This window comes from Camarhynchus parvulus, chromosome 1, assembly GCF_901933205.1.
Source record: "Camarhynchus parvulus chromosome 1, STF_HiC, whole genome shotgun sequence".
In the NCBI taxonomy this organism is placed as follows: Eukaryota; Metazoa; Chordata; class Aves; order Passeriformes; family Thraupidae; genus Camarhynchus; species Camarhynchus parvulus.
In genome coordinates this window covers 18,472,459-18,485,559 of record NC_044571.1, presented here as the reverse complement: position 1 = coordinate 18,485,559, position 13,101 = coordinate 18,472,459, and the positions used below count along the sequence as shown (strand labels likewise).

The window sequence follows — 13,101 nt, the reverse complement described above, 5'->3', positions numbered from 1 at the left end:
GATAGGAATGAGACATTAAATGTTTTTAAGAATTTTATGTACTGCAATAATTTTCCAAGGCATTTTAAATACTTTGCTTTATAAATATAAAGAATTGTATCCAACCACATTGCAGAGGGGGAAAGAATACAGTAACATGGACTTTGGAATAATAAAGGTTTGTTTAATATGAATAGCCAGGAAAGGAATGAGAAGCACAGATCTGTCAAATCTGTGGCCTGTACTTTGGCTCTACTCCTTAACTCTTGGTGAGTCATTTATCAGACTAGGAAATGTTTAGAGGTGGGAAAACACATCAGCCCATACCCAAGAGTAAGTTCAGTGTATGTACAAACAATATATGCAGTTGTTTTCATTTGCTGTTAACATTATACAGGAACCTGGTACTGATTTGTATGCTCTTGTAATGATTACTGAATGACATAAATCAAATTACAGATGTTGAAATAATTTTTCACAGCAGTGCTGGATCAAAGGCAGATTGAAGAACAGAACAGAGAAGTTGAGCAAAACTTAGAAGAAGAAAGGAAAGCAGGAGAAGAAAGGAAAGAGAAAGAACAGGAAGCTTTGGAAAGCGAGCAAAAAGAAGTGGAGAAGCTTAATGAAGAGGTGGTAATTTAATTTCTGACAGTAATGCAGCCTTGTAGTGGCTTGCATTTTAGGATTGTTATATGTTTCTTGGTTAAAAGTAGATTTTTATTCCATAAAGTGAAAGTAGTAGAGGCTAAGTTATTTTATGTACTTGTGTGATTAACCAGTCTCACTAGAGTGCCTCCTTATGCCAAGTGACTTTTTCACTGGAAACAGATGCCTTTCCTTCCCTGCCTCATGTAAGTGGAAGCTACAATTTTATGGCCACTGTCACCATGCTGATGGAACAAGCTGAACATTTGCTGTCTCTGTGGTGTGGCCACTGCAGGTGGGGGCACCACCAGAATATGTTCATGTCCATCTGTTAGGACTTCTAGGGTACTCTGGGAAGCAGAGGGTATAAGGAGACCTTGAGTTTGCTTAAATCCCTTTGAGCTTAAACACCTAGTGTTTGGTGTTCTGGATTTTTAGGTCCTGTTTAATACTGTTTAGACTGGTGTGTTTTACTGAGTTTAATGTGAAATTCTGCATGTATTGCAGGTAGTCATATAGAAATGTATTTTTCTAATCAGTATTTTTATTTTTGTGTCTTAAAGTATATCCAAGACTCAATGAAAACAGATGAAGAAATAGAAGATAAAGAGGGAGTAAAATCTGAGCATGGTAGTACTGCTGCTGAAAATAATGTAAAGGATCCTCCTTCCAATCCATTAGAAAAATACATGAGAATAATTCAGCAGAGCAGAGAGCAGGAACTGGCAAACAAGGTGATTATTCTCAAAACATGGTTCCAAAAATATTATTGACCAAATTTGTGTCTTCCTAGGCATGCTTAGAATGAGAACAATATTCACATTTAATTTTTTTCTTCACTTACAAACTTTATGTAGCAACCTGCAGAGCAGAGTGTTTGGATTTGTATTGGAAAAGTGTGATGATCCAAAAGAAAAAACACGGAAAAGTTTGTTCTGTAAGGGTTACTGGTATCCTCTGGGTGGGGGGTTTATTAGTTTGTTTTTTAATGTTCTAGGACAGTATTTAAAAGTCTTCAATTTTTAGTTTAAACTGCATTTAAATACAGTTTGAAGCTACACATGTCAGGTTGTGTTCCTCTAACACAACAGAATTTATTCTGGCAAAATGGAAAATTGGACTGTTAAAGAAGAGGTATGGGTGGACATTACTTCAGTGAAGGAGTGCATGATGCTTTGGTTCAGACATGACCCCAGTCTAAATTTCCAAAGTGTTACTATTCTAGATCCAGTGTAGCATTTGCAGAAATAGGGTTGGTCCTTTGGAAGACTTTTATTTTCAGTTATGAGCCTTAAAAATCCAGATACTATCATTAGGTCCCTTTGACATTAGAACTGGTTAGAGAAAGTGTATTTTCCTCTTGGTTACTAGGATTCAGAAAAAGAAGAAATAAGAGAAGGGTCACCTTCAGAAGGACTTCTGTCTACTGAAAATGATGACAGGTAAGGCTCATGTATGAATCACTTCTAGTACTCCATACTAACAAATAATAATAATAACTAATATATAGTTTTAATAGATTTAGTATGAATTATGTTAAGAGACATCTGCCTCCTTAGAAACCCAAATAAATTATTAATCAAAAGCAATTTTGTCAGAAAAATTGAGGATCCTTCCAATTCTTGTACCTGCAAGTTAAGCACTGTATGTAACTCACATCTGAGAGCTGCACTGTATGATCTGTTTCAGTAGTTGTGGCACTCACAACTTTTTCACAGAGAGCTGGAGTTTGAGGGATTGTTCTTGGATGTTGATGCCCTGGGTAAAGGTTTGTCTGTGCTGCACCTCACCATAGTCTGTTCTGAGCTTTGATTTTTCAGTAGCAGTGTGGACTTTTAAGATGCTTTATTCAGAGATTTTGTCTGCCTCCACTGAGTCACAACAACCCAGGCATTTCCTCTGGTTTTCTCTAGGCATTGATAAATACAGATGAGTGTTTTAGTTGCTTGCAAGAGAAAACCAAACAATCCTCCTCCAAATCTATCTTTCAGTTTATTCCAAGATGTAGAATTGAAAATAAGCAAAAAATATCGAGCAGTAATGAAAAAAAAACCTATAAAGCTTCACTATAACCATAGTAATGATTCAGTATTGTCTGTGCTGTTAAACATAACAGACTCTACCCTACTGCTCCTGAATTGGCACCAGTTGTGTTGTTTTCACTTTGTGAGCCCTATAGAAGATAGTTCTGCTTTTTGAGGTGATGGCTTTCAGATAATGAAGGCCCAAATCCTCCTGCTTTAGGGTTGGTTTTATTGCCAGCAGTTCACTGAAACAGCAAAGGCAGTCTCTTAACTTCCGTTATAAAATGAGTATTAAGATTTAAGATAAACTACATTAACTCATACCACTTTATTTTCCTCCCTCCTGTAATCAATATAGTCTTGCAGACATTTCTCATGGAGACGTGGATGAAAGCTTCTGGTGAACAATAACTACTGATTTTAAAATTTTTATTATTATTATGAGTAAGGTATTTTTTAAGTCGTTTTGTGCCTTTAATAAATGTTAGGCACCAACACTGCAGGCTGTGTAATTATAAATTAATAAAGCTGATTTTGATCTGTTTCATCACTTCAGTCATTCATTTCAAACAGGGAGTCCTGATGTGTTACTAATCCAGGAGGAAGCCCTTGGGTGGGGTGAGAGAAAGAACAAAGCAGGGAACAGAAACTGATCAGTATGTTTTGTGTTGGCACTGAATTCCTCTAAACTTTGTCAATTTTGCCAACCCCTACCCCCCAATCCCTTCTGCAAATGGTTCAAAGTGTGGGAAAAAGGAAGAAAGTATTCCCTCATCATCACCTGATTTAAAGGTGTCCCGTGGAGGCACTTGGCTCACACAGCTTCAGAGCATTGAGTGTGACAGACCCAAAATAAGGTGTCCCTTCTGCTGCACAGCAGGGGCAGGAGCCACTTTCAAAAGCAGCCCCTCTCATGTATCACCTCGTTGGATTAACCAGCCCAGAATGGAGAGATTAAATAAAAATGCTATTTAACTCATCTTTATTTAAGCTTTGTATTTTGTAGGTAGATTATAGGCAAGATCATTAAACTTTATTTACAGTATAAAATACAGTAGTTTTTATCAATGAAGTAATTTTGGGTGGCAGCATATATTACAACTTGCACTGCATTTGAGGCTGCTCATCTTGACCTAACTACAAGAACATGAAGCCAAGTTTGACAGAATTTAGGGGCAAAAAAACCAAAGTTCTGTCTTAAATTTGCTGGGTGTTTAAACACAATGTACCAAAACTGACAGATACAAACTTCGCTTTTTGAAATGGAGCTAAAATGTGATGTGGTGGTTACTCTGATTTTGCATACTGCAAAAAAATTTGCTATTGCAGCCACTCTGGCCTTTACAGAATTTCTGAGTGACTTAGAATTTCTGGATGTTGGGAAGGGGTAGTGCTTGTTGCATTATGCTGGCCTGGAACAACTACCACTACTGCATGCTGCACACAGCTGCTGCTGCAGCTGCACCTGCAGAGCTGCCCTGCCCCATGCAGGAGGGCAGGGAGCTCTGGAACAGAATGTTTCACCTCAGATAGAGACAAAAAGCCTAGAGATGCACTGCCATGGAGTAGCTGTAGGTCTGGGTTCAAATAAGCATACACAAGTGTTGTCTATTATCTACAAATATTTATTTTAACACTTGGATGTAACTACAGGAAGCCCTTGGCACTGATAGAAAATATTGATTCACTGTTAGGTTACAAAAATTTATACATAGCAAAATTTAATGCTCTTTACATAAAAATATTAGACTACTTAAACAAAACTTCAAAAACTCCCAGTAATAGCTACACTGAATTAGAAAAGAATTAGGCTTTAAGACACTGCCTCCATTATTACCCTTATGCAAACACTGGGCTAGAACATCACCTGCATTGCTGTAGAAATGTCTCCTTCATGCAACAGGTAAGAACATACACTAGGCTATTTTGTCATATTTGCTCTACATCAATCAACTTTGCCCCTTTTTTGAAACTGTCAAATTAGACTTCAATAGTTAACAAAAGAAATTCTATTTGAAGTTAATACCCCTCAAAAATGCCTTTTCTCTTAATACTGATTTGAAGGAATTTGTGCTTCCTTTGATGTATATTCAGCAAACAGTCAAAACTACCAAACCACACGTCAGCTTAACAGGGGTATGACTCGAATATTTAATTTTTTCAAATGAATGATGTATTTTTACTTTTCCCCCCCAACATTTATATATATATATATATATATCATATAGAACAAACACCAAATATACCATCACTAATACTCAAGATATCACTGAATGCTTCTGAAAAAAAACATTAATTAGAAGGCAGACTTCTATGGGAAGTGACTTTAAAATGGCACCAGTTTGTTTGTTGTGTTTTTTCTGAACACCACGTTTTCTTAGTGTGCTAATTAATTTGTAAAAAGGAAAACACATAAGCACTGACTATAAATTTGCTAAGCACCAAGATAGAGAAAGGTGGACATCCTGTATTATTTTTATGGCTGCAAATTTTATTTTTTGTGTAAAACTCTGCAAACTTTCTCATCCACTCATTTGGAATTGTCAGATCAGTGTCATTTTAATAAGGTAACACTTTCACTTACTTAAAATGTAGGATAATGGTCTCCTGCCACTATATAAATGCTACAACATTTATAGAAAATAAATATTAAGGCAAAGCTGACATTTATTTTCAAAGAAGGGGATCATTATCCAGATCCAGGGATCTACATTCCATTAAATAGTTAATAAAAAGATTAGAACTTGGGAGATCTGCTCACCCCTCAGGTGAGCACAGGGATGCTTCATGGTGGCAGTGTGTGGCACAGGAGTGCAGCTGCTCCCATGGCCCAGGTGTGGGTGTTCCCAAACAGCCCCCCTGCACCACCTGGGAGCTGCTGCAGCTGTGCCATCACACACACACGAGCTCCTCTCTCCCAGGAATCCCAGCTGGGCACGGGTTCCTTTGGGAGGTGCTCAGTCACACACCCTGCACTGCCTGAGGTCTGCACAGATCACTGCCTGCTCGGCCGGGGCACCCGCCACTGGTTTGTGCAGGGCGTCATGCTCTAGAACAAGTCAAATACTAAATACCAAGTCTCGAAGAAGAATAATTTGGTCACTTTTTGTAAAGTGTTGCCTTTTAAAATGCCTGGAATAAACCCTCCATTCTCTTTTAGAAAGGATGGAAGATTACCAATGGGATGATTTCCCTAAAAAGTTTTCCAGGAGCTGGAATGTGAAGCTTTTACACTTCTCTCTAATTTCGTTTGCTAGACACACATCTGTACTGCAGAGCAGCTATTTGCTGATTTGTCAGAGCTACAGAACTCTTCTGCTGAATTATTGTGGCAAACATTTATGTGTAAGAATTGAGTTGCTCTTTTGACCGAGACTGGATATCCTGAAGCTCCTGCTCTTCTTTTGCTTTGATATCTTGGTAGGCCTGCATTTTGCTTGCATCCTTTAAGTAGGCCCAGTTAGAAGACAGTATCATGAGGAAGTGGATCTGGAAGAGAAGGGTGAGCATGATGGCGAGTGAGCATGTCAAGAGGCAAAGCAAGCTGCTAGTCAGATTAATAGACGCTCTTTAAAATAACAACCATAAAAAAACAGTTATTCTACGTTAATAAGCATTCTGTTATTAAAACAAGCACAGAGGCTATTTTTCAAAGATCTCTAGAATTTGGCATGCTAATAATTCAGTTGGTTATTCACAATTTAGAGAAAGTTAGTACAACAATATTAAAATGAGCTACAGAGTTGTACGGGTCAATTAAAATGCAGAATGGGGGAAGCAAGAAAACAGTTTTGTACGTGGCAGTATACGGAATCTGTAAACTACGAGGTGCTCAGAAGAACTGCTCTCTAAGGTCGTGGTGTTTATGCATATCCAAGCCCAGAGCCCGGCAGGTCTTTTCCCCCAACAAGCAGATGAGAATTCCACCCTCCCCCTGGAAGAAAACCTGAAACTGTGAACTGTTTTATTCACGAGAACAAGGCTACATTAACACATCGAAAAATTAAACATCAAAACATGAATCCAAAACTAAGCAAAAGCATGCAATGTCTGGGTTAAGAAGTCTTAATCCTGCATTTTTATAGCTACATTTTAAACTTCCATTGTCCAACCTCAGGTGAAGAGTTGTGTAGAGCAAACTGTTCTCTTTTTAAATTATTGAGTTTGTTTTTCTAGTTTGTGCATTCGTCTCTTGCCAACTTCTTTTGCCCATACTTCATGCAAAAACATCTACATCTGAAAACATTGATTTGCTTCTCCTTCTTTTTCCCCCCAACACTGTTAAAAGATCCCTGTGATCTATGCATGGTTTTGCTTCCTGTGCAGTCATACTTACATTTTGAGATCTGGCTACTGAGAAATCAGTTACTAAAGTGCAGCCATACAAGAGCAGAAGCTATTTATATGCTGTTTCTTACTAGTTCAGGGTCCAAAAGAATGTGATTGTTTTACGCAGAGCTAAGACAAGGATTTATTTTCTTAGAGAAAGAGTATCATTTGGCATGCACTCAAGAGTAAGAGAAAATAATTGATTTCCTCATCCATGGAATGACTTGGAAATACAAACAAATTAATTCATAATACCTGGGCTTCTGACCTCTGCCAACATAGACTGGCACTACTTGATTATTCCTTTTCTTTCACACCATATATATTTTGCATGCTTAGGGGCATTTGTATTTGGTGTTCATGTTGAAGAATAAATTAATGCATCTGACCCTGAACTGTTCCAGTATTTGTTTGAGATGACTGTTAGAAATCAAGTGGAGACCTGAAATGAAAACATCCCCTTTTCAGAAGGATGTTTTATAAACACCCCTACAGTAACTGAATCCTCTCAACATGAAAAAATAGCCAGATCTCATCCACATCATAGTTCATATACAAGAAGTCATTTCATTAATCTGATAAGCTAAACGATGCTTACTGAAGCTATTTACAATTACTGTAACAAAATCCAAAAGCTAGACTTTTAGTCTAGGGTGTCAGTGGTATTTCAAGCTACGCAATGCAGCTTTTTACTGGGCTTATACAATTTAGAATTTAGTGCAGCAATCTTCCCGACTCTTAAACTTCAAAACAGCATAGTTATATGTAGTAGCCATCATGTAGATCAGCTGGTGGAAGAGAACAAAATACAGCAGAGTAAGATACAACAAGGTGACGGCTCAAGCCCACTTGGGCAACACTCGATACTTTTACAATAGACGTTACTCTGAGCTCCTTCCAGGGTGAAGATGCAAATAAATAAACCTGCCATTTCTCTGGGGAGGATAACCCAGTACAAGCCCTAAGGCCATTTTGTCAGCCAGTTGTGAGTACTACAGCAGGGCTTGGCTGGCACAGGGTTAGAAGCTGGCCACTAAAGGAAGCGTTAGACATAGGAACCGCTACCTGGAACGGGCACTGCAGGCTTGGACCAATCTGCCTGGCTCCAGGCAAAGGAAACCAAGAGGTTATAAGCAGCTGATCAAATAAACTACAAAAATGAAAATAAATAGTGGAAATAAAAGCAGAAATAGTGGATAGAAGTAGGATTTTGAAAGGACATGCAAATCATTTTTTCCTAAGTATGGGGGAGGCGGGTTAAGGTGACTTCCTAAAGCAAAAGTTGGGGACCTGCTGACTTGAGATGACCAAACCATAGCAGCAAATAATGGTGATTACAGCTCACCCCCCTTCATGTCTAGTATCACTACATTTAATATATACAAAATTTAATCTCAAAGCATCTTAAGCCTAAAATGAACATTTTAAATTAGAAAACAACAAAAAATACTACCCACCAATGCTATGACAGTGGCACCAGCTCCAGCACAAGCCACAATGAACAGGTGGTAAGACATGTAGAACTAGAGAAAAAAACATGTTTCAAACATTGAAGTAATTCATTAGGAATAGTATAAAATGCATTTCAAGTGTTCTAGAGAATAAGGATAATAAAACAATCTTTCTAGCATGGTAGCAAAGCTTTAGAAAATAAAAGTGTGAAAATAATTTTTTTTTTTTTTTTGGATGATGTAACAATTACTTCATTTTTACAATTAAAGCAATCTCTTTATACTACTAGCATGAGTTCTCTCCAAAAACATCAATCAAGTATTTATTACATGGAGCCCAAGTGACTTGTATGTAAAAGCTGCACATAGGTTACGTTTCTGTACCTCATTTGTGTTGCAGATGTTCTCTAAAATTGGGCCACAGGCTTTGCCAGGTACAGCATTCCAAGGAATAATACCTGAAATACCACAGAAAAGAAACCACTAATTTTAGCAATCGACACAGGCTTTCTATTCCTCTCATCTTTTTCACCCACTTGCCAGTTGTGTTCCCATTCTGGGCATCTGTGCGTTGACCAGAACAGCTTGGAGCTGGCAGCAGGAATTCAAACAACTCCCTCAGGTTGTGCCTTCTCCTCACACTGAAGGCTGCTGCTAAGGAATGTTCTCAGATGTGGTTTTCCCATCTGGCAGCCTAGCAGTTGGTTGGGTTTTTGCACTTTGGGTCCAGTTGCACACTCTGCCTACTCCCCCACTCAGCACAGAAGAGAGAATCTGCATCTCAGAGGTACTTGGCACCTTTCAGGGTAGCACTTACTAGATGAGGTTCTACTTGAACAAGAAACTACTGTGGAAGGGTGTGAATACAGAGCTAGAGGGAAGAATTACAGGATTTTTTTTTCCTGATTTAGTTCCAATAGGTAAAAAGCATCAAGTGAACACTGCCACAAGAAAGTTCAGTCTGTGCACCTCATATACTCCCAATGACCTTTCTTACATGATTGCAAGTCTGAAAAGTCAACAGAATCTAGTAGATTTAAAATAACATAAACTTTTAGGCTAGTAACAAATGTAAAGCTTAAGGAAAACCTATTTGAATTAAGAGAAACCCAATTTGTTTTCCCATAAAACTTTGCATTTCAACCCAGCTGGTTGGAATTAGCAACTCTATATGTGGCAGGTCATTGAAATGATCTCAGGATGGCATGGCTTTCAAAAAGATTTTATAGGATTTTCTTCCAAGTCAGCTTCTTCTCTGCAACTGCTGTGTCAATTCCAGCCTTTTAGCTATTGCTTCCACCCAAAAATGTGAGGAAAGTTCAATGACACATGTTGTCTGTTAGGGAGCTGCTCTCTCCCATCACGCACTGAAACCCAAATGGTTTTACTGCTCAGGGGAACAATACAACCCTATACAGCACTAATGCAGCTGGAAAACAACCAGGAGAAGCAGGAAGGTGGGGGAGCACATCTCCCTTCACTCCTGGGCTTTGCTGCTGAAGAAAATGTCTTCTCAGCCTCTCTTGCTGTGAGCTGCTAAAATAGAATGTATATGTTTAACTGACTTGAAGACTTTTAAAATTAGTGTGTCGTTTCTTCTACTGCACTTACCTGGACAGGAGAGCAAAGCCAAGCTTTCTTACTTTTTCAACTTTGAATCCATTTTCTCAGCTTTGAATGACTTAGTCCAAAGAAAGAAACATTCCTAGAAAATGCTAGCTAGAATGAAGCCAAAGGTAAAGGTGACAAAAGATCTTCTGCACAAGGGAAGCTGAAATGATAAACTTCAGGAAAAACTCACCTTAAGAAATGAAAAGCCTGACCTTATTTTAAGTTATTGTCCCAGCTCCCTCAGATTTCTGCATGTCATCAGAAAGCAGTATTAACTCATTATTAGTTATGGCAGACTTTTAATTGCAGGTTTTTGTTTTTTTAACTGAGAGTAATTGTCAGTGCAACATTCAGACATTTACTTCATTTTTAAATGTAAAACAGTTTTCTGAAAGAACAAAATATATGCATATGGGTTCAAAACCCACAATCTGGTTATTTATTTCTCAGCACTGTGTCCAAGCAGTTTATTTTAGGGCTGATCTAATATTACAGTATTGGAAGCTGCTACAAAATCATTTCAGATAAGTGACTTGTCAGTTCAGTTAAATTGATTGCATCTGGAAAAGAGATCAGTGTAATGTGAATTAATTAGAAAAGTAATAGCACATTCAGAAGTAGAAGATGCTTTTGCATTTGATTCATCTGATAAGGCTGAGACAAAACTACTGAAGACAGACCGAGGAGGATGGATAAAGGATGTAATCAGGATTAAAATGGGTACCGTATTGCCTGATGTCCACGCAGATCTGGTCCCCTGGAACTGTCACATTGCTCTGAAAAGATTTGATGACTTCACAAGTTGACCAGATGTTATAGAACATAAAGACAGGCACAGCGGAGAAGCCGAAGACCCCGAGCCAGGCCACTCCAAGCACATAGGTGAGGAAAACAAACTGGGCAGAGAAAACACAAACACTTTGTGTTTATCTTTGAAAAGACTATTTAAATTTTCCTTTAAAATGCTTCAAAGTAATCTTAAGCATTCTTTCAGAATTCAAGTGAGAAAGCATTTCATTTTCAAGCACACAAAATCAGTATTCTCATTGCTTACAAATACTTTGGTAGTTAAAGTGCTACAGAGAAAGTAATTCAGACATTTCCTTTTCATCAGCCTGCTTGAGCAAACAGATTGCCCTCATGTGAAAGAGCAGCCCATTGATTTCTCAAGATTCTCAACTAAGCAGGGATGCTGGATGTAGGCTAAAACCAATAAATTCTAACAAAAATCAATTTAAGGGGTTTTTTTAAATTAACTGTAACATACTAGCATTTCTATACAACTTGCAAATCAAAACCATGCAGTGAATCAATGCTCACAAAGCTCTCCCACACTCCCTGATGTATTGAAATCAATTCGGAATGTAACATTTGAAAATACCTACTTTTGCAAACATACCATGACTGTTAAGAGCAGATCAGAAGGATTCAATTGGTCTAATACTCATTGCCAAGCAGAAAATTAATTACTTCACTTTAGAAAATCATGGATTTATCCACTAAAATTTGCTGGTTTGGGTTTGCTCTTTAAAAGAAACCACTACATTACATGCATTTTCTTCGGTTAAATTAAAAGATGTGGCACTGATTGCTTTGAAAATCTCCAGCTTCCTCCTCCCACTAAGCCCCCCCTTTTCCCTCCTCTTCAAAGTGTTATGGTGAAACAGTAGCTCTGGCATCAGTTCCTAGCTCCCTCCTCCTGGTGAGACCAGGATTTGGATTCCACTTGGAAGGTGGGGGAATGCAGTTACATCTCGTGGGCTCTCTTTTCACTGTTAGCTGTGGCTGTTCTCTCTTAGCTGTAGTGGGCTGGAAAGGCTTCACTTTCAGTAAAGCACTGGTGCCCTACTACCTTAAAATTTGTGTGCCAGAGGACAACAGCAAGGATGGGAAAGGCTCTCAGGGGGGAGGATTCTCAGCCTGACCCAGAACAAGGAGCTGAACTAATGCTGCAGTGGTGGAAGTTTGCATCCCCACAGGTTTTTTCCAGAATAACCCTACAAGTATTTGAGCAAAAGCTGAACAATTGGCTAGGGTTCAGTCAAGGGAGGTGGTGTGTGGGGAGGTGGAAGTTCTTGCAAAACTATGGCCCATAAAACCCCAGCTAGGCTTTAATTTAGAAACAACTCCACTGGAATACCCTACTTCATATTAGATAGCACCATACACCAGACCTGTATGTTTTGTGTGAGAATTGAAAATCCTCTCTTTGGATTTTGGGAAGGACCAAAGGTTAAAGGATTTCTGTAGATACACTACAAATAAAACATGAGTTTGCATGTGTGTATGTGGAAGTGTGCATGAGAGGAAGTGCATAAAGCCTTTAAATCCTAAAACAGCCAGGAAAAAATACACTCACTCTCACATTTAATGTGATAACTGTGGGAAATGGCTATTCTGCATTAGCAGAGCCAACACAAATAATTTAGGGAAGATGGAAGCCTGTCTTCTGTAGCAACCTTATGCAAGATGGGACTGCCTTTCAGGACTTTGCTCAGTAATGTAATGAAAGAAGAAGTAGAGGAGCTCTTGGTCAAAATGGCAAAAGGTCACTGTATGTCCAAAAGCCTGTTGCCTGTACCCAGCTGCAGTCACTAGTCTGTTAAACATTTTATGTCCTCACAAATCTTGTTCTAGCCCTAAGGTTTTACACAGCAGCACACAGGCACTTTTCCTGTCACCACCAAACATTAATGCAGCTTATAAGAGCTCCAAGCCATTTCTCAGCTGGTAAATTCTCTCCTTCATTGTATGGACAAATATGGACAAACATGAAAAAACACATTTTTCTGCCCTATTTCCATGTGTCACACTGGTATTTGTATAAGCAGCTGACAGTCATGTGCCTGCAACTACTCAACTGCACAAGCAATTGTCTGCACTGATGAGATGCATCGTGGATCTGTATGTTTCTACTTTATTTTGGATCTTTTGAAAACACTGCTTTAGATATAATTTTGCTCCTTGGTGAAGACCATACTTTCTGGGAAAAAACTGAGCAAATAGCCACTAAACTGGATAATTATCAGATGCCTTATTTTTATTAGCTCTTGAAAGATTCA

The 13,101-nt window shown here is 38.5% G+C and overlaps 2 protein-coding genes across 8 annotated transcripts in view; one reads left to right on the top strand and one right to left on the bottom strand.

Annotated features, from left to right (window-relative positions):
* Window positions 1–3,192, top strand: part of OFD1 (OFD1 centriole and centriolar satellite protein) — a 29,387-nt gene extending 26,195 nt beyond the window's left edge. Inside the window, exons 19-22 of one of the 2 annotated variants that reach the window (XM_030971762.1) lie at window positions 464–609; window positions 1,188–1,358; window positions 1,996–2,066; window positions 3,007–3,192. In XM_030971762.1, the coding sequence (XP_030827622.1) occupies window positions 464–609; window positions 1,188–1,358; window positions 1,996–2,066; window positions 3,007–3,052 (434 nt within the window). In that variant the 3' untranslated portion in view covers window positions 3,053–3,192. Of the gene's footprint in view, window positions 1–460; window positions 610–1,187; window positions 1,359–1,995; window positions 2,067–3,006 lie in introns of both variants that reach the window. The other variant, XM_030971677.1, reaches the window with a different exon arrangement.
* A 421-nt stretch (window positions 3,193–3,613) lies between these two features.
* GPM6B (glycoprotein M6B) overlaps window positions 3,614–13,101 on the bottom strand; it is a 107,205-nt gene continuing 97,717 nt past the window's right edge. For 4 of the 6 annotated variants that reach the window (XM_030943287.1, XM_030943548.1, XM_030943201.1 and 1 more), the window contains 4 exons: window positions 10,764–10,935; window positions 8,813–8,886; window positions 8,435–8,500; window positions 3,614–6,137 (listed from right to left, as the gene is read on the bottom strand). In XM_030943287.1, coding sequence (XP_030799147.1) covers window positions 5,988–6,137; window positions 8,435–8,500; window positions 8,813–8,886; window positions 10,764–10,935 — 462 coding nt within the window. In that variant the 3' untranslated portion in view covers window positions 3,614–5,987. Of the gene's footprint in view, window positions 7,766–8,434; window positions 8,501–8,812; window positions 8,887–10,763; window positions 10,936–13,101 lie in introns of all 6 variants that reach the window. The other 2 variants (XM_030943372.1, XM_030943636.1) reach the window with 1 other exon arrangement.